The 19602-nt window shown below is 35.4% G+C and overlaps 1 protein-coding gene across 1 annotated transcript in view; it reads right to left on the bottom strand.

Annotated features, from left to right (window-relative positions):
- Positions 1 to 4361: 4361 nt before the first annotated feature.
- HHIP (hedgehog interacting protein) overlaps positions 4362 to 19602 on the bottom strand; it is a 92540-nt gene continuing 77299 nt past the window's right edge. The window contains exons 12-13 of the mRNA XM_011987150.1: positions 7514 to 7662; positions 4362 to 4643 (exon numbers count right to left, since the gene is read on the bottom strand). Coding sequence (XP_011842540.1) covers positions 4450 to 4643; positions 7514 to 7662 — 343 coding nt within the window. The 3' untranslated portion in view covers positions 4362 to 4449. The remainder of the gene's footprint in view (positions 4644 to 7513; positions 7663 to 19602) is intronic.

Genomic DNA, 19602 nt, shown 5'->3' on the forward strand with positions numbered 1-19602 from the left:
TGGACTGGTAGAGATTTCTGCTCTTCCTTATTTCTTTCAATGATTGTAATAGATCAGCCTAGCATGTCATTTGTTTACTATCCACTTCTTTGTTACATAGAATTTGAGAAAATGTGGAACCAGGAGAGGCTATTTTTCAGAAAAACAAAGAAAAGATCATAACCAACAAAATCAATAGCAGTCTAGCCCAGGATACCTTCAACATGGTTGTATTGAGAACACGTCTATTTAGGCAAAACCGATAGAAAATGTAGGAGAGGGAAGTGGCTAAAAGGAAAAAGAATATATATATGTATGTGTGTATATGTATATATATGTATGTGTATATATATACATGTATATACACACACACATGCACATATATATTAGCCAAGAGAGCGAGAGAGAGAGAGAGAGAAGGAGGGAGGGAGAGGAAGAGAACATAGACGTTATAGGTAACATTTTATAAACTAATTGGTTAATCAGTCAACTACAATTAAAACTACAACTGCCAATGGTATACCTTAGCTTTCCTCTAAAAATCTGGGCTTGATTTGTCTTTTATGTTTCAAAGCTAAGAGTTTTAGTGGAAAGTTGGATTAATAAAAGTTTAAATTAATGTATATCTTGAACGCTCCTAGATGTAGCATCTAACCTCACACCTTACACCTGGTAAAGCTTATATAGTTTATAACTCAGAGATAAAAACAATATCAAAAGCAAATGGAGGCTGGGCATGGTGGCTCACGCCTGTAATCCTGGCACTTCAGGAGGCCTGGGTAGCTGGATCACTTGAAGTCTGGAGTTTGAAATCAGCCTGGCCAACATGGTGAAACCCTGTCTCTACGAAAAACACACAAAAAATTAGCTGGGTATACTGGCGGGTGCCTGTAATCCCAGCTACTCGGGAGGCTGAGGCAGGAGAATTGCTTGAATCCAGGAAGCGGAGGTTGCAGTGAGCCGAGATCGTGCCACTGCACTGCAGCCTGGGTGACAGAGCAAGACTCCGTCTCAAAAACAAAAACAAAAACAAACAAACAAAAACAAAATGAAACAAAACAAAAAACAGCAAATGGATTAAAATTGTTAGTATACTATTTTGTAATTATTTTCAAAGAACTAAATAGGGAAGAAGTAACTGCGCTGGGGCATGCAAATAACAAAGAGAACAGTTTTCTATTTAGGTTGTGTGTATATATTGTATGTGTTGGTTTCTCTACTCTTTATGAGATACTCATCAATCTGAGAAAACTTCTGAGTATTCTTTGTGATAAAATAAAAAATATGTTTTACAATAATTACATTGAAAAAAAATCCAAGAAAAAAAGTTATGGATGGAAGCACTTTTAGCCATCACTCAATTTCTTAAATCTTTTCTCCTTTTCACTTAAAGATCTGCCAATTGGTGTTCCTTTTATTACCTAAATAACTGTCAAGAAAACAAGGTTTTATGAACCAGGACAACAGTGTGGCAGAAACAGTAGTAGAAAGGTTATTTCCAACCATTTAAAACAACTATAATGTCATTTCACATTCAACTGACAACCACAGCTTAAACTTGAGAATGGACAAGGGAATAATAATATACATTTTTCTTTTGCATTATTTTGTCTTTATCTTATGCATCAGTATTCTTACGAAGAACCTTTATTTCTTCCATTTGAGATTGTGTGCTTTATGACCTGAGCAGATGTTGCCTTTCTTGTGATTAAACAATATTTTTTTCCTAGCTATTACTTCTTAACCAATTCCTACCTGCCTCTCATCATGAATCATTGAAGATAATTCTCCAGTCATGCATTTAAAAAATCTACTTGAAAGAAAAGGTCAAAGAGATTTTTTGAATTGACCACTTAATTTAAAATATGTTGCCATCAATTAGCCAGTGCTATCTACTTTTCTCCTAAGAACAGAAAGAAATGACTCCAATGACTTTACTTTCTTTGCTTGGTTTAATATCCGTGGATCTTGCTATCTTCTCTTGAGAAGAATTTGGTCTTTTATTCTAACGACTCACAAAAGGAAAGGCAGTGACACCTGGGGCACATATGTTTTTCTAAGTCACTTGAAAATCTTTCACTTGGGAAAAAGCTGTATAAAAAATCTGGGCCTGGTCAACTTAATATAGATATTTTAAAACAGTAGAACTAATGGCAATAGAACACCTTTTATTTTGGGGAGGAGACGGAAAGTTTAAAGATGTAAGAAGAAATGCTTGATTTTTTTAGATTTTACTGAATATGTAGCAGTATCCTTATTGTTTTCAGGGAAGCTAGGAAGAATTGGAGAATGTGTAATAAAACTGCACGATTTGACAGATTTAGACAGCTGGCTCCCTCACAAGAAGTTCACATTTTGTTAATGTCACCCACGTTGAATAAGGGACGATTAGATGGTAAGGTCCATTTACAAAAATGGTTGTCAGGACATTTTTTTTTTTAATTGTAAAACTTTCTGTGATGGAATTCAGTAAAAGGGCTATGAAGAGAAAGCAATGGAGACAAAAGATTGCTATTAACCTACAGATGCAGGCTACTGCATGGTTCATTGCAAGATTTGTCACACTGTTGGGCCAATGAAGTGTTAGTGTGACTAGAAGGGACCACCCCTTTTCTGGGGTAAGAGGGCAATTTGGTCTCCATGCTCATTTAATCCTGAGACTTCTTTGAATAGACTGTCAATTGAATCTAAATTGTGCAAAATTATGCATGCACTTTTTAATGCAGGCTATTGTTCACTAAGCACTGAACCAAGATTTCTCAACCCATTTCCATTTGGCATGAGGTCACTTGAAACTTAAGTAATCATATATGGAAGACAAGAGCAGTGTACTTAACCAATCTTTCTACATTGTGGCTTCTATATAAATGCTTACTGGGCTTTAATTGCAAATCTCTCACCTTAAAACAGTAGAGAAATACTAGCTACAATGTATTTTTTAAATTGAGGCCTGTATTCCTAAAGGTAAGGAGCAGGTTTAGAAAGTCAGCCGGCGCTGCATAATCTATACTGCTCTACAATTTAGATTCTAGAGGAATGGATGTTTACAGAAGAAGGACAGCCATAGTGGGTATGCACTTGTCATGAGTAGATGTGTTTTTTCAGTAGTGCAAAGAGGCCTTATATTTTGTTAAAATCCAAACGTGGAGAGCTGGCTTTGAAAACCATGAAGAAAAATATCTACTAGACTTTTTGCAGTTTTAAGTCAGAACATGTCATCTCTTTAAAACCCTGAACAGAACATTTACAGAAAATTTATTGATACATTAACCAAAGAATATTTTCATTGAGTTCTGAAGGAACACGTACATTTAAAGTCGTATTTGGCAAGAATTATTATGTTAAAAATTTGTACAGGTAACAGCTTACATAGCCAAGATTTTTAAAAAAACAAGTGAGCTCTTCTCCAGTGAGGTTCGATTCAGTGGAAATCTGCAACATTCTAATAACATGGACTCTGACAGTCTTGCTATGGTGAAAAGCACTTTACAAATGTTTAATGCTGGAATTTTATAAGAATTGGCTGTTTTCTTGCTTTTTCTTCCGTCGTTAATGATTACATGTTGGCACAAGGATACCTTGCTAGATTAGATCCACAGCACATTAAAGACTGTTTGCTTTCTCACTCCCCTTCTTTCCAATTAAGTTGGTGAAAAATGTAACTTTAGTGTTTTACAGGACAGGGTAAAGGTGTTTCATCTAGGTGATGTCTATATTATAAAAATAAAATAAAATATATAAATATGTAACACAAACCCAGTGCCTATTGTTAAATAAAATATACAATGAAAGCAGACTTTTTAGGAAGACTGATTTTAAAATATGCTGTTATGATTTAATTATACAACACTTGAAAACGATCTTGAGATTAAGAGGAAGTAATCAGATTTCTCAGCCAATAAAAAGGTAAGTGTAACATTCTGTAATTGGATACACTGACAAAAATGAAGATTACAATTTTATATCAAGTTGCTCACTTAGAAATTCATCAGGGAGTTCTGAAACATTCTCTCCTAGTATAGTACCTTAATATAAAAATATTACCTTTTTTATTAGATCCATCAGATTGCACAGTAATGTTTCAAAACTCTATTAAAGTTGACTTTAGTGATTACTGACAGAAAATTCCTGGGAAGTCAAATAATCTCTTCTAGTGACATAAAAAATCCATTATCAATTTACAGTGGAATTTCTGTGTAAATTACTCTGCCCAAGGAAGTATATATTTTTAAAAATCATCTGTTAAGCAACAACACATATAGGGATTATGAGTATGTGTATGTGCATATGTGAACAAACATGCTGACATACACACAGAGGATCTGCACATTTCTGGAAATCATTTTTAAATTAATAAAAGAGAATGAAATCACAGGAGTGTGTAGCAGGATAACAGTCTTTTTTTTTTTTTTAATGACAGGCTAAAAAATAAATGCCCATTGGAAGGGAATATGCAAACAGTCCCAGAAACTATACAATGTAACTTGTTAGATCCAGCAAGTAAGATGTCATGTCAATGATCTGATCAAGAATACCTGCCCTGGTCACTCTGCGGATGTTTCTGTCCACTTGTTCACACTGAGGACCAAGATATCCTTTTTTACAGAGGCACTTGTTCGGTCTAACACAGACACCTCCATGACGGCATGCTGGCTCACATTTTGCTGGGAGAGAAAAAGAGCAAGAACATCACACTCTCATTCTGTATGTCAGAAACAGGACTGAGCATGAGACCTACAAATATTGCTGAATAAGGGGAGCGAGGGAAAAAAGGAGGGAGATAGTTACAAAATGATCTGAAAGATAAATATACAAGTAGGAAACGCGCTTTTACACCCATAGTTATTTGGAGGTCTGAACTCGGCAGAGAACGAGAGACATTTCTAGAGAAGCAGAGATCATGAGAAACAGTTGCAACCCTTTGCAAAATTAACTCTATTTAAAATGGAGATTTTAGTCCTTCAAAATCTCTGCTCCACAGGAGCATTCTCTACAGAGGGCCTCGCAAACTCTGTTCCCATTCCTTCAAGGTAAGATCTCAACATGGGAGTGACCCAGCCTGAGGGGGAGACAGAGAGGCTCAAGCATCTCCAATGTAACATAAAGGAACAGTCAGTTTTGGATTTTGGTTAGGTGGAATATCCACCATATAAACTCCTTTGGATTCTTCCTTCCTCTTGCTTCCAGGGGGCAGACAGCATATGCTTTGCTCTCTGATGACATTTTGAAGTCCCTTGTTGGAGTCAGGGCAATTGGCCAACAAAGGATGTTCTGAGCCAACCTTTTCAGGGTTACCCTACAGCACAGAATTTATTCATTGAAGAATTTTTGCCACTACAATATAAATGGGGAATATAAAGATATACTGCTAAAATGAGACATAAAATTGGATATATAAATTGCCATTTTCTGATTAAATCTGGGGAGTACAGTCACTGTGGATGGAATCAAATTCCTTCAATACATTTCCCTATGTTTTGACAAGACAGGGTTATTTTAACCTTTCAAATACATTAATCAAATTCCAGGGGTCTGTTTTTGACACGCGGAAAAGAAAAAATAAGCAGAAAATAAACAATTTTATGTTTTAAATCTGTGGGAGATGAGTAAACAATGTGAGTACGTGAATAAAATTCTTGATTGGGTCCAAAACATCCCAAATAAACAGATTATTTTTATAGAATAGTTTTGGTGAACGTTATATATTCAAACTATTTAAATTGATTCAGTGTAAAAATGAAAGTACCTCATGGAGTAAAACTTTATGTTAACTCAATGTATGTCTATTTTCATTTATATCACAATTTATTATTAGTTATCTATTAAGCTTTGTACAATGCCAACTGTATTCAAGATAATTCATTCACCCTCATTTAAACACGCTGTTACTAGCAGGCTTCAGGTAACGTAAGAGATTAGGCAAAATGCAAAGCAGGGAATATAACAGAATGGACACTGTATGTTATATTCTGTTACTAAAAGATGCAGAGAGGCTGGGCATGGTGGCTTACACCTGTAATCCAGCACTCTGAGAGGCCAAGGTGGCAGATCACATGAGGTTGAGAGTTCAAGACCAGCCTGGCCAACATGGTGAAAACCCATCTCCACTACAAATACAAAAATTAGCAGGGCATGGTGGTGGGCACCTATAATCCAAACTACTCGGGAAGCTGAGGTGGGAGAATCACTTGAACTCAGGAGGCGGAGGTTGCGGTGAGCCGAGATTGCCTCACTGCACTCCAGCCTTAGCGACAGAAAGAGACTCCATCTCAAAAAAAAAAAAAAAAAAAAGCAGAGAAAGTAGATATTGTCAGGCAGCAAAGAAAGCAGAAAGACAATATATTAGCAGGAATTTGAATATCATTACATTTGAATACTGATTCTCATATTTTTGGTCAACTAACAAAAAGGTAGAGAGGATGGGTCAATAACATGTAAGCATTTGTTTTAAATAATGTGATTACTTCATTTCTGTTGAGTTTTAATTTTGATAATTCCTTCCTAGATACATAACCATAGTATTAATCAAACACATAATGTTATTAATGCTGAAGCAATTTAAGTGTAAAATGTATCCTCTATGTTTGGTTTTAAATGTTGGTTATTTTTGTTGGGCAATATAAAAATAGACAAGTTATAGTTATAATTCTTTGAAATACATCTTGAGGACAAACAAAAAGATAGCATTTATGAATAAATAATATTAAATGTTAATCTGATATTTTAATTTTCATTGGCAATAAGTATTTTAATATTTGAAATAACCGAGATCAAAATCTTTTCTAAGTGATGGTATATGCTGATTGTTAATTATGCATTTTCAACATACACATTTTAAACTCTAGGTTTCTAAATTTATCGAATTTTCTGACTTTACACCAAGTAGAACTTAAACATCACTGCACATAATTGAGGAACTATCAAGTTATAGGCTAGAACAACCCTGGAATAAATCTCCTTTGCTCTCTCTGAGCAGATGCACACCTAGTTGATGGTTCACAGGGGAGCGGCAAAAAGCATGAAAAAATCTCATAATATGTCTCCAGATAATTGCATTTTCCCCTTTTATTTAATAACACCCACTGAAAAGCCCTGTTTTTAGTCTGCTGTGGTAGGAAAGCAAGCAGTAAAGGCAGGGAGGGCATTTACGGGGTGTCTGGAAAATGCGAGTGCTTCGAGAGGGGTTTGGCAAACACTAAGTCATTGGCTAGTGTGAAATCTCAGAACCCAGGATTGAGAGGCCCACAGAGATTATCTAGTTGTGCTATTTGCATTTTTTACTTTTTGAAAGGACTCAGTCATTTAAAGGTTTTGCATATTTATAATTAACTTACATAAGTGAATTGTTTACATTAAGAAAATGAGCAAGATTTTACTTACAAGTTCAGAAACAGATGAGCATTAATAGTATTGTAAATAGCTAAATACTTTTGAACACTATATTATTGTAGAAGAAACAATCGGTGTTGAGTTCTTGAGTACCTAAGGATTGACTCATCCCCAGTCCTTTTCAGGTGAAAACAAAAATACTAACCGATTCTGCAGAAGTCCCCCTCCCAGCCTGGACTGCAGCAGCACTTTCCCGTGGGGGTGCAGTAGCCGTTTCGACAGAGCCTGGAGCACTCTGAAGTCAGTGTCTGTGCAGGTTGTACCGTGGCTCTGCATTCCTCAGGCATTAAAGGTCTACATTAAAAGACAACAGTTGAAAGTGTATTCCAGTTGAAAACCAGCAGTGGAATGAAATTTAGTGATTCTGTGGCTTACAAAGCATGCCTCTTACTTTCTAGAGAGACTTTTATTTCATTTCTTTAAGAGACTCACTCAGATTTACAACTTTCTAAGGATAGGAAATACATACCAGTGAGGAAACAAACTAACCAGTTTGTAACCCAACTAAACACATTAAACATTCTAAGAGACTTTATCCTGATCAAAACCCATTGATGAAAACTATCTTTAATTAAATTGATATTTCACATTTGGTAACTACAAATTTCTAACAATTGCAATATTTAAAGTAAAGATGTATAAATATCTTAAAACTTTTCCCCCATATCTACAAAAATGTTTAGGAATAGTGTCTGAGATAGTTTCACTTGTTATTGACACAGTTGGCAGTAGTACAGGGCTGAAGGCATTCATCAAAATGACTTGTAGCCTGAAAAGCTTTGGAATCAATTTTTGTTTTAATTTTACATTTCTTTTGAGATAATATTTTTAGACTGATTTTTTTGAAAGGCGACCGTAATATATGGGTGTATACTATTGAGTCAAAGTTTAAACTCTATGCACAGAAAGCTCCATATATATGTAAAGATTATATATATATATATAAAATCTGATTTTGATCCACATATATGTCAAGATTATATATATATAAATAACTTGATTTTGTCCTGCTATAAGGAAAAAGAATGCCAAAAGTAGCAAACAGAAACATCTTCTTTGCAATGTAAAAAGTCATAGATTTTAATTGTTCTACAACTGCCATCATTTAGAGTGGAAACCAAGATGCCTTCCGAAGAGTTTTATGGTTCTTACTGTTTTTAAAATAAGATGTCATTCGAGCTGGGTCAGGCTGGAGTCATGGTCACAACTGCTCATTACCTAATCTTCAGGGAAAAAATGTGCAGTGGCACTTTCCTATCAGTCGCTGTTACCTGTGCCACAGTGCGGTAAGAAGATTCTTTTCAGTTAAGGAATGTAAACAAATGTTTTCATTGACAGTCAAATCAACAGCATTAGGATGGCCAAGCAGATGGACACCTTAAGTACCATAAGAAGAAGGTGACCATTACAGGTCAAAACCTCAAGAGGTAAATTACAGAGCTTTCTGAGACAAGCAAATAATTAAGCCCTGCAGACTCGGCTTTTTTGAGATAGGTTACCTTGTTATGTCCCTATGGCAATATGAACAGTGATAATAATTTGGGGCCTGATCACAGGCTGTTTCTACAATGACTCAAAACCATATAAACCATGTATGTTAAAAACAAAAATATTTAAAACGTACAGTGGCTTCCCTAGCTCTTCTCCTGAAGAAAAGTCTCACTCTATGTTGAAAGTGCTGTGTTCTGCAGCTAACATGACAATTCACAAAACACCCTTAAATCTATTCAGCCTCTTATTTGAATCTAGGAATGGTCAATTTCTATGAAAGGTCCTGCAGGCATTCTATGCACTAAGCATGTTTTTATTCGAAAAACATTAACAGTTTCCATGTGTTCCTCAAAAGTGTCTTTCTGGGAGTAAGGGTGGGGTGGGATAAGGTAGAGAAGATGTTAAACGGCTATGCCAAGGAAAGTAAGGACACAATCTTCGCCTTCTTCTTGCTGTTCTTGAGTATCCCAAGTATATTGTATTTCTTTCTCATTTAAAATTCTTATTTTATTTGTGAGACAATGGCGGCATTTCTGACCACAAGAAGAGCAGTTTTTCAGTAGCCATGAAATTCTTCTGAGTCGTAGGCCATGATCATCTATGAAGTGGCATTCAGTAAACAAATATTCTCATTGAAATTGCAGAATTCTGTGCATCTAATTTCTATTCCTTACTCACTTGCTCACCCACTTTCTGACTCATTCAAGAAAAGAGACCCAGAAATAGAGTATGTCAAAAATCTATTACATGTTATAGGCAATGCAAAATTTGCAGGTACCTACTCTCACATACTTCCCCATGAGATGGTTTATGCCTAAACTGGTGAATCTAAAGAGATGGCATCATTTAGATCATGTATATAGGTGAACTTTGTTAAACAACAACTAGAAGATGTTGCCTGTTTGAGGCAAAGTATAGGAACACTGATTCACGGGCACTGGGGAAAGGAATGAGGACATGATAAATAGGAATCCGATACTGAAGGGCAATTCTTTCAGGGAGAGTGTCTGACCCCTGTTTCCCTGCTGATACTCCAATTTGATGCTTTGACTATTTTTCACCAAACATTCAAACATATGGAAACTCAGATTAGGGAGAAGATTCTAAATTTTTTTTTTCCCCCAAGATTTGGTAAATGTCTGTCTACCTGCGGATGTAGTAATTATTTCCCACCTGGGCTTGTTTACTTTAATTTATATAAGACTGTGTAGCTGTAATATACAAACATTGTAATTCCCTCAAGTTTTATTTAAATACCAGGAGAATTTATCTTTTTTTGTTCTACATAGTTGATAAATAACATTCTGTACTTATTATATTAAATCAATCCTCTCTCTTTTAAACTGTTGCTCTATCAAGATTCCCTTAATATGAACATTTACATAAAAGATTGCTTGTCTCTTATAGGGTTCTCTTCAGGAATAGGCTGTTTATCTATTTTTTTCCCTTCTTCACTGAAGATTTTCTGAGGGCAGAAGCTACATACTCAATCCTCTTCAAGTCCAATCATTCACTTGGGCAAGTACTGAGCTCTTCAGGAGGATAAGACATAAATAGTACAGGGTCCTGAGCCTCACACAGACCACTGAGGATAAGACAAACAGGCATACACAAAAGTATAATGCAATATGATCTTTGCTATGATACAGGCACACATGAAGTATTATAGAAACACAGATGAGGAGGCAACTAGTTTAAGGGATGTTATAGAAAGATGACATACTACCATGTATTTTATCTTCTTCAAGTATTCATATTCATAGGAAATAGGAAAATTCTGTATAAGTCAGTCAATAAATGTTTATTAAATTAAATTAGGTCAGGTACGGTGGCTCACACCTGTAATCCCAGCACATTGGGAGGTCAAGGTGGGTGGATCACCTGGGGTCAGGAGTTCGAGACCAGCCTGGCCAATATGGTGAAGCCCTGTCTCTACTAAAAATACAAAAATTAGCTGGGTGTCGTCATGGGTGCCTAATCCCAGCTACTCAGGAGGCTGAGGCAGGAGAATCACTTTAACCCAGGAGGCGGAGGTTGCAGTGAGCCAAGATCATGCCATTGCACTCCAGCCTGGGCAACAAGAGTGAAACTCCATCTCAAAATAAATAAATAAAATAAAGAAATTAAATTGAATTTATATAGTAGCAACTTTCTCAAACACACTCTCTGAAATATGAACTCCATGAGGACAAATATTTCCTCTCATCTCTTGTGACTCCCCAGGACCTAGAAGAATGTGTTGCACATGGAAGATGGTTAATAAAAATCTGTTGAATGAATGAAATTAATGAGAATATGGAATTTTAAAAGGGTGTTTGCGCCCTTTCTATGTTGTTGTGTAAAGACATCAGGAAAATATGGGCCATTCAGGGGAGGGATATCCTTAAAATCTAATTGCTATACTTTCACATCATAAACACAAAACCTTTATTGTATTTCTCTCTATTGCTTAAATAAACTTGTCTTAAAGTTTTTTTCAAGGTACAGTTATACTCATTCTGAAAGATACATTTTGATAATAATTATAATCATAGTAAATAAACCGAAGGTTAAGAAGTCAAAGTCAGCATGAGATAAAGAGATAGGACTGTCTTCTCTTCCAGGTGAGAATTAAGTCAACACATTAAAATTCAATTTTCTAATATATGGTAGCATCTGACAAAGATTTTTGGTGATTCCAACCATTTCCCTGCAATCACTTTTTGTAATGGTGACGTTCTCCCTTTTACTGAAAAGAACAAGGCCTCTTTACATGGAATAAAGAGAAACAAAAAGGGAATAAACAGTGCCTTTAAACTTTATTATTATTGTCATATTGAAATAGACCATCTTACATATACTTAAGTGCTACATATATACACCTAGATAGGACCTAAACAAAACTTTAGGGTATACATCTGTGATGCATTCACCCATTTTCATACTTATTTTTATTGGACTGGAAAATTGGGTGCTTTAATGTACAATCTAATACATTAGATTTAAATGTATTAAATTTGATTTAAATATATTAAATCTAATGTAATATATTTAAATGATTTAGAATCATTTAAATTGTTTCGTTCTTCTTTTAAACAACAACTCTTTAAACCTCTGGACCCTTCACTCTACTAAATGAAATCAGAGTAACTTTCAAAGCAGAAAACTTACCCAAGAGGGTGTTTAGGCTTGTAGAAAAGAATATATCTAGCCTATTCGTTCAGCTATCCCCATAGCCCTTGAATTTAATTTAAATCTGAAAAACATATTTCCTAATCCCTTCACGCATGACAAATAATGAAACGCTAAAACTCTGGTGCAGAAAACTGTCCAACATTCTTTAATGTATAAAGCACTGTTTTCAGAAATTTAAAAATTGTTCTTAGAAACCAACTTTGGCTTGCTTTGTGTAGTAGTATAAAGATTTGGATACTTTTTTGAAAAAAAGGAAGTTGAGAAGCATAAGTTATTTATAACACACGTTATAGGTGATGACTTTCTGTGAATAGCTAAGACCAACAGTGAACGTCTTTGGGTAGTGGTATTATGAATGGTTTTCATTTCATGATATTTAATTTAAGGGATGAACAAATAAATCAGTACATGGGAAGTCCTTTGATTCTGTGTGGAGGTACAAGGATAAATCCGGTCTGAGCAGGACCACCCTTCCAAATGAGCACTGCAGAAATCTATTTTGTCTAACAAAAAGGAAAGGAGCTCATTCTGAAATTTTTGTGAGGTGTCTAGATTTTGAATTCATTTCATTGTAAAACAAGATATACAGATCAAGAGTAATACTTATGTGTGAAGTCCTGATAGAGGTATTAGAAGATGTACTAATTCTGTAGCCTCTCCTAGACAGCTTTGTGTTTAAGGGTGGAAGGTGACATAAGAACTGTCTTACTTCTTTATCCATAGACACATTGGGACACATGGAAAAGGGCACCCTTGCAACTCTAACATTTAAAAAACTACTTTTCTTCCATGCTTTCTTTCATTCTCATGAGTTAGGAAAAACTGATAAGTCAAAATCCTCATTCCACAGAATGCAGAATCTCAGGCCATAACCCCAGATCTACTGATTTTGAATCTTTAACACAATGGTCAGGTGACTCACATGCATATTCAAGTTTGTGAGGCCTGTTTCTAATATAGGTCCATTTCCCAGCCAGAGGAATCTACGTGGCCTTTAATTAGTATATTCAGGTGCTTCCAAGTACAGAACGCTCTGAAATCTTCCATCTGGGTGGAGTCTTTGCCTGAACAAGGAGACAGTCTTCGAATGCCACAGCAGATTCTATGGTTTAATGAATTTCCTCACGCTGTAAGCAATTTGATACACAATGATTATCCTTGACCACTCATCGTTTTTAAGCCAATACTCATCACTTTTACCTAAAAAAGGGTAAGGAAGTGAAAAATTTCTCATGATGGGATACATTTTTACTGTCTCCCATCTGTGGAGCTTTAGGCATAGGAATAAGTGCTAGTATAGTACTTGCTGTGTCATCTTTTTATTGCCTTTCTCAAAGGCAGTATACGAACTGATATTTTTCTTCTTTGCAATTGTCTTTAATCTGGCTGTTCACTGAATTTTTCCTGGTCATATTGGTGTTTCTTTCTTCAGTGTCAGTTTACTTATAAGGAGTAGAATGCTGTATTCTGAAGGATTTACCGCATGTTTTGAGACTATACATAGCCATTTTGTAGCAGCTTTAAAAACAATGCATTATACAAACTCAATTTTGCTGAGGAATCATATATTTATAATACAATCATATTTCAGGTAGAAGAACAGAGCCAATGGAATCTATTCCTGTGTAACCACATAATATTGATCTCATTGGGACTTCATGGCAGTATTGAGAGCAACATACATTTCCTAATGGTATTTTTCAAGTACTATTTGAAATACAGCAAGAAATTAAATGTTTTAAGAGTTACTGCTTTCATTTTATTTTTAAGGAATACCTTCCTTGACATTATAGCATATGTAGACTGCAGAAATATATGTTTTATATATTCTTAAATAACTCTGATACTAGAATAAAGAGGAAAAAAAAACCTTTGAATTCAAGGATAACTCTGAATTTATGTACTTTATAAATCATATTCAAATTTTTAATTTGTACTAAATATTTCTAAAATTTGAGTTTAGGATGGATAAAGCTAATGTTCTGTCTTATTTTCACATAGTGTCTAGAAATTTCTCTGTTCTGAAATGTCCTGAAAACAAGTGGGGCTTGGCATTGGCTGTCTTCTTTGTGACTAATATTCTCTTCATTTTGAGGATTTCTGTGATTTAAAAGTCTCATCCTCACATGATGAACTGACTTGCTCACTAATAAACAGTGTTACTTGGCTTTAATACCTAGGCAGTTTGAAACTGAGTTGGCACTAAACCTTTCAAAGGAGGCAAAAGCAGTAGTAATTTAGTGAATTGAGCCATAGGTTTGACTATCTACTGCTAATAAGATTGTCAGAAATTTCACAAATATCCATCTAATTTTCTTTTGTGGTTAAAGATGCAACCATAATAAAAGCAAATAATGAAGCCACTTACATTTTTCATGTTTAACTTTATTCTCGTGAGTGAGGGCCAACTTTGCAATTCCTAAATTTAAAAGATCAGAAAGTGTATGAAGCTATTAAGTGGCTGTCACACAGCTAGTTACAGAGAATTCTGGAACTCTTTCCTGATTCAGTGTTCTTTCCACTGAACTGGCCCTCTTAGTTTAGGAAAAAAGGTAGCAACGTACCCACATTTCATTTCAGGTCCTATTAATCTCACTACACAAACATCACCACAGTGCACAAATATCTAAAAGGGTATGTGGATCTCCTGTATCAACTTTGGTTTATCAGCTTAACTCAATGCGTATATTTCCATGGGAAAATCAGGACATGAAAAGTTGTGTAATATCTTACAGGAAAAACCTAGGAGAAAAGATTAATGAAACTAAATTCTAATGTTACGTGCTTTTAGATAGACAAGGTCCAGTTTTATCAAATTGCTATAGGTATTTGTGGCATTATATTTGCAATATCCTAGCTTTAGAAACTGACCAACTATAATATGAGCAGTGAATATAGAAAAAATAGGCATTTCTACTGTAATTCAATGTACATGTTCCTGAAAAATATTGTATTCCACAAAATGGCACTTAAAATAAGTGGGCTGTTATGGATTGCTTGTTTCCCTCCAAAATCACATGTTGATGCCCTAACCCCCAAAATGACAGCATTATGAGACGGGGTCTTTGGGAAGAAGTGAGATTTAAATAAGGTCATGAAGATAGAGCCCCCATGATACGATTATTGCCATTATAAGAAGTGTCACCAGAGAGCTTGCTTTCTTTCTCTCTCCATCATATTAGGATACAGTGAGAAGGTGGCAATATGCAAACCAGAAACAGAGCCTTCACCAAGCATCCAACCATGCTGGCACCTTGCTCTTGGATTTCCTCCAGTATGGTCGGAAGTAAATGTCTGTTGTTTAAGCCACCTCGGTATTTTGTTATAACAGCCTAAGCTGACTAAGACAAGGGCTTATGGGAAGAATTGGTTTGGGGCAGACCCCTCAAGATCTGTGCAGCTTTGTAACTAAAGCAGTGATGAAAACAAAAGCTGGTACCTTGGAAGAAAGTTTGGGCAACCAAGTGAGCAGCTCAGAAGTAGCTGGAGGTCGCTTCAGGAAAGATTAGAAACACACAAAACAAAATGATGATGGAAGTGGAACTCTGAAAAGAGGATGTGCACCCTGAAGAGAGCCATGGAAGGCTGTGGGATGCATCTTGAAAGGCGGAAACCCAGTGCAGGGACTTACTTTTCATTGACGGCTCAGTTGAGAAGGCTTTTTCTGCCTGTGCAACAGCTAGACTGAGGGCGTGTTCCTTTCCCTATAATTCTCCTTACGTCTTGCTTGAAAAGCTACATAACTACTTTCATGTTATGCTGAGATTCTCTTTTGTACATGAGCTTATTAGTGTTAAAGAAAGTCACACTGTGGCAGAACAGAAATGGAAAACCAAACAATGGTGGATTTTACCTACATCAATAACTTCTGGATCATCAGTTTGGCAATTTATAATGTACAGTGTTATGGTACAGTATTTTTGTTTCAAAGTGTTTTACCTCAAATAATAATTTTTACATTTTAATAATATATGCAATCTCCTGGTTTAAAGTAAAAATAAACTCCTTAGGGGATGGGACCAACTTCTTATTCATTCTCTCCATCTGTGGCACATAATTGAACACAGGAGACATACAAAAAATGCTTCTAATGAAATCAGGGCTACTCAAATCAGGAATCTTGGATTATATCTGTACTTACTCTGATATGGCACAAAAATAAAAACTAAATAATTAAGGTATAATACAAAAGTCAATGCCATTGCTTCCTAATATAAAGGAAATACATTCTGTTCAGAATTTCATATCCAAAATCAAGTTTTTAACTTAAATACTTAATTCATAAACCATAATTGATAAAAATGTTAGACACAACTATTGCTTATGTAACAATATAATCAGAGAAATTTTTTTGGAGTTTATCTATTTTTATTGTGATGAAAACAGCCCAGGGGAATGACAACTAATATTAACAAATACAATAAATAGGCTGGGCACTGTGGTTCATGTCTGTAATCCCAGCACTTTGGGAGGCCAAGGTGGGCAGATCGCGTGAGGCCAGGAGTTTGAGACCAGCCTGACCAATACGGCAAAACCCCATCTCTACAAAAAATACAAAAAATTAGCCGGGTTTGGTGGCGTGCACCTGTAATCCTAGCTACTTGGGAGGCTGAGGCAGGAGAATCGCTTGAACCCGGGAGGCAGAGATTTCAGTGAGCCGAGATTATGCCATTGCACTCCAGCCTGGGCATCAAGAGCAAAACTCCGTTTCAAACACACACACGCACACACACAGAGAATAAATAAATAACACTTGTATTACAACATCATTCAAAAGTTTTAAGAATGCAGTATTTTTCTTTTAGAAATCATCAAAAAATAAATTCTTAACTCCATTTCTCCACTTATAAAGCAATATATCTACCGGTGTTTTAATTTCATATCATTCAAAGGTAGAAATTTAAGATTCACTAAATGCTTTAAAGGAGAAAAGAAATTTAAAACAAGTTTCTTTCCTATGAAAGAGCACAGGAATGTCAGTTCAAATTCTCTTTGAAGATGACTAGCCTGATAAATTTCCAAATTTTGATGTTCATATATCATTCATTCGTCACAGTTGACAAAAGTAAGTCATTTAAGTAACAATTTTTTAAACTCAACCAAAATGAATTAGTAACAAAGTGATGCTAAGATGCAGTTTTTTCTTTATAAGCTACATCTTCCTCTAGAAAACATCTTTCAAAAAATTTGCATGACTGTTTTAGACATATCTAATGCAACATTAAATCTGTCTTTATCTAAGGTACTGTAGTATCTGATGATGTACTACCTTACGATAAAAGTATAAGATATTCAAAAGGACTAATATCAGACTTGTAGCATTGTTCTACAAGAGACAGTGGTGGGCATGGCAGTGGTTGTGGCCATGTTAATTGAAAAAGAAAATGCTTTTAGGAATTTTTGACTCAATATATAAGTTTCACTTTGAAGAATATATTCTTCATCATTCACATTCTCCATATTATATCTTTTTAAATGAATGCTAGTTTGAAGTGGCAATTCAGTCAAGTTTTCATAGCAATCTGTCCAATTACTAAAGAAGATGATATTCTAAGATTTGAAATTCATAGCTTAAGAGAGACTACTTAGAATAAAAGAGAGAATTTCTTTGAATGCTGTGGTCATATGTCACATTTCCAGGAAATAGGAGATATATATATACACACACACAAGAAGACTGGTACATGTTCTCACTATAAATAATGGTAAGTATGTAAGGTGACGGATATGCAAGTTAACTTGACTCTGTCATTTCACAACATTTATCAAAACATCATGTTGTACACCGTAAATATATGCAATTCCTATTTGTCAATTTTACCTTAAAGTTGGGGAAAAATTAAGAGTTTAGATTCATCTTTAATAGCTGTGGGAGACCAGTGAAGGGTTTCAAGTAGGGGAGAAATAGAAGTAGTTTTGCATTTTATAAATACAAATCTGTCAGCATTTGGAATAAAAGCATATGATGGATTTTAAAAACAAGACATAAACACTTTAAAATAACACGGTCACACAAAGTTTTTTTCACAAATTATTATATAATAGTGCCTATTTATTTTGAAATAGGTGATGGCTCTACATAATATTGCATGTGTTACCTGTATGTTTCAGTATGTCTGTACACATGTACATGTATGCAAATCTTACTAAAGTATGAATAAAATTTTAGTTATACTCAGGCTGCTACCATCTATTATGTACGCATGCTTATCCATTCATTAGAAGTTTCAACTTTGATCTTGCCCAATTCTTTTGTGGTATATCTCTAAAATTTCAGATGCTATATGGCAGCTTAGTAGGGATTTGTTAGTTGAAAAGGTATTGTGCACCACAACAGGAAATCTAGTATACTGAGAAAGAATATAATCAGACAGATACATGTATATTCATCTTTGGTTACTGGATACATAGAATAATGATGATAGCAAAAATGTGGAAAATGTTTCCTTGCCTCTTAGACTTCAAATCCACCATGCTGAATGGACTTTTATAGGGCATATACTTGTTCATGACCTCTAGTGTTAAGAAATTCTGTCATGTTTGAAAACTAGTCCCTAGTGGAGCCTGTATCCCTGTTAATAGCTGAAAGGTCAATGGAGCTGCTAAACAGTTTGTATTACTGTCAGGGTGGCCATGAAAACACCACCTGCTGCAAGAGGACTTGGCAGCTGGGTCAACAGGCACTGTGGGAATTTATCAACTTAGGGGGGCCACTTGCATAAAACTTTGACTGATGAATTGGGACTAGACTGGCTTATTGGGCTAAAGCTGCTCTATTATGTATAACTTTCTTTGGGATGGCAGAGCTGCCTGCTGGCTCCCTGAGACATATGCAAAGGATAAACAGAACTGGTTTCCTCTTATGAAGTGATTTTTTTGAAAAAAACACTCCTTAGCATCCAGTCTAATAAGAAGTAGGATGAAGATATTAAGAAAACAATAAACAAAGGGCAGTAAGTGGGCCATGGGGGGAAGAAGAATGAGGGGCAGTTTTTGATATTGGTCACAGAGGAGATTGGGGATACAACATTTCTATAAAATGACCCCTCAAGCCTGGAATTTGCATTGTTAATTTACAGACTTATTAAGGGAATGGTCTGTGTGACTTGGTTGGGTAACAGATAAGTGATATGTTAAAATATAGCAAGAGTGGGTACATAGTAATTAAATCAACATGATGGAGAATAATTTTCCTTTACAAATTCCTAGAGAAATAAAGCCTGGAAAAGTTTCAAAAAAAGTCATTTGGTTTAAGTTCATCTGAAACAAAAATTAAAGAATATTTGTCAATACTATGAAAAACTTTGTGTTCTATAAAAATAAATCTTGGAAGTTACATAACTTTGTAGGAATTCTTTAATTTCCACCCCTAGGAACATTTATGTACTTCTGAAAGGATTTAGCAAAGAGCGTCCACGGTATAATTTGGACATTTGAACACTACGTATTGAGAGTTGTTTTTTTTTTTTTTTTGAAACGGAGTCTCGCCCTGTTGCCCAGTGCTGGAGTGCAGTGGCATGATCTCGGCTCACTGCAACTTCCACCTCCTGTATTCAAGTGATTCTCCTG

The sequence above is a fragment of the Mandrillus leucophaeus genome, unplaced genomic scaffold (genome assembly GCF_000951045.1).
Source record: "Mandrillus leucophaeus isolate KB7577 unplaced genomic scaffold, Mleu.le_1.0 Scaffold301, whole genome shotgun sequence".
Lineage (NCBI taxonomy): Eukaryota > Metazoa > Chordata > Mammalia > Primates > Cercopithecidae > Mandrillus > Mandrillus leucophaeus.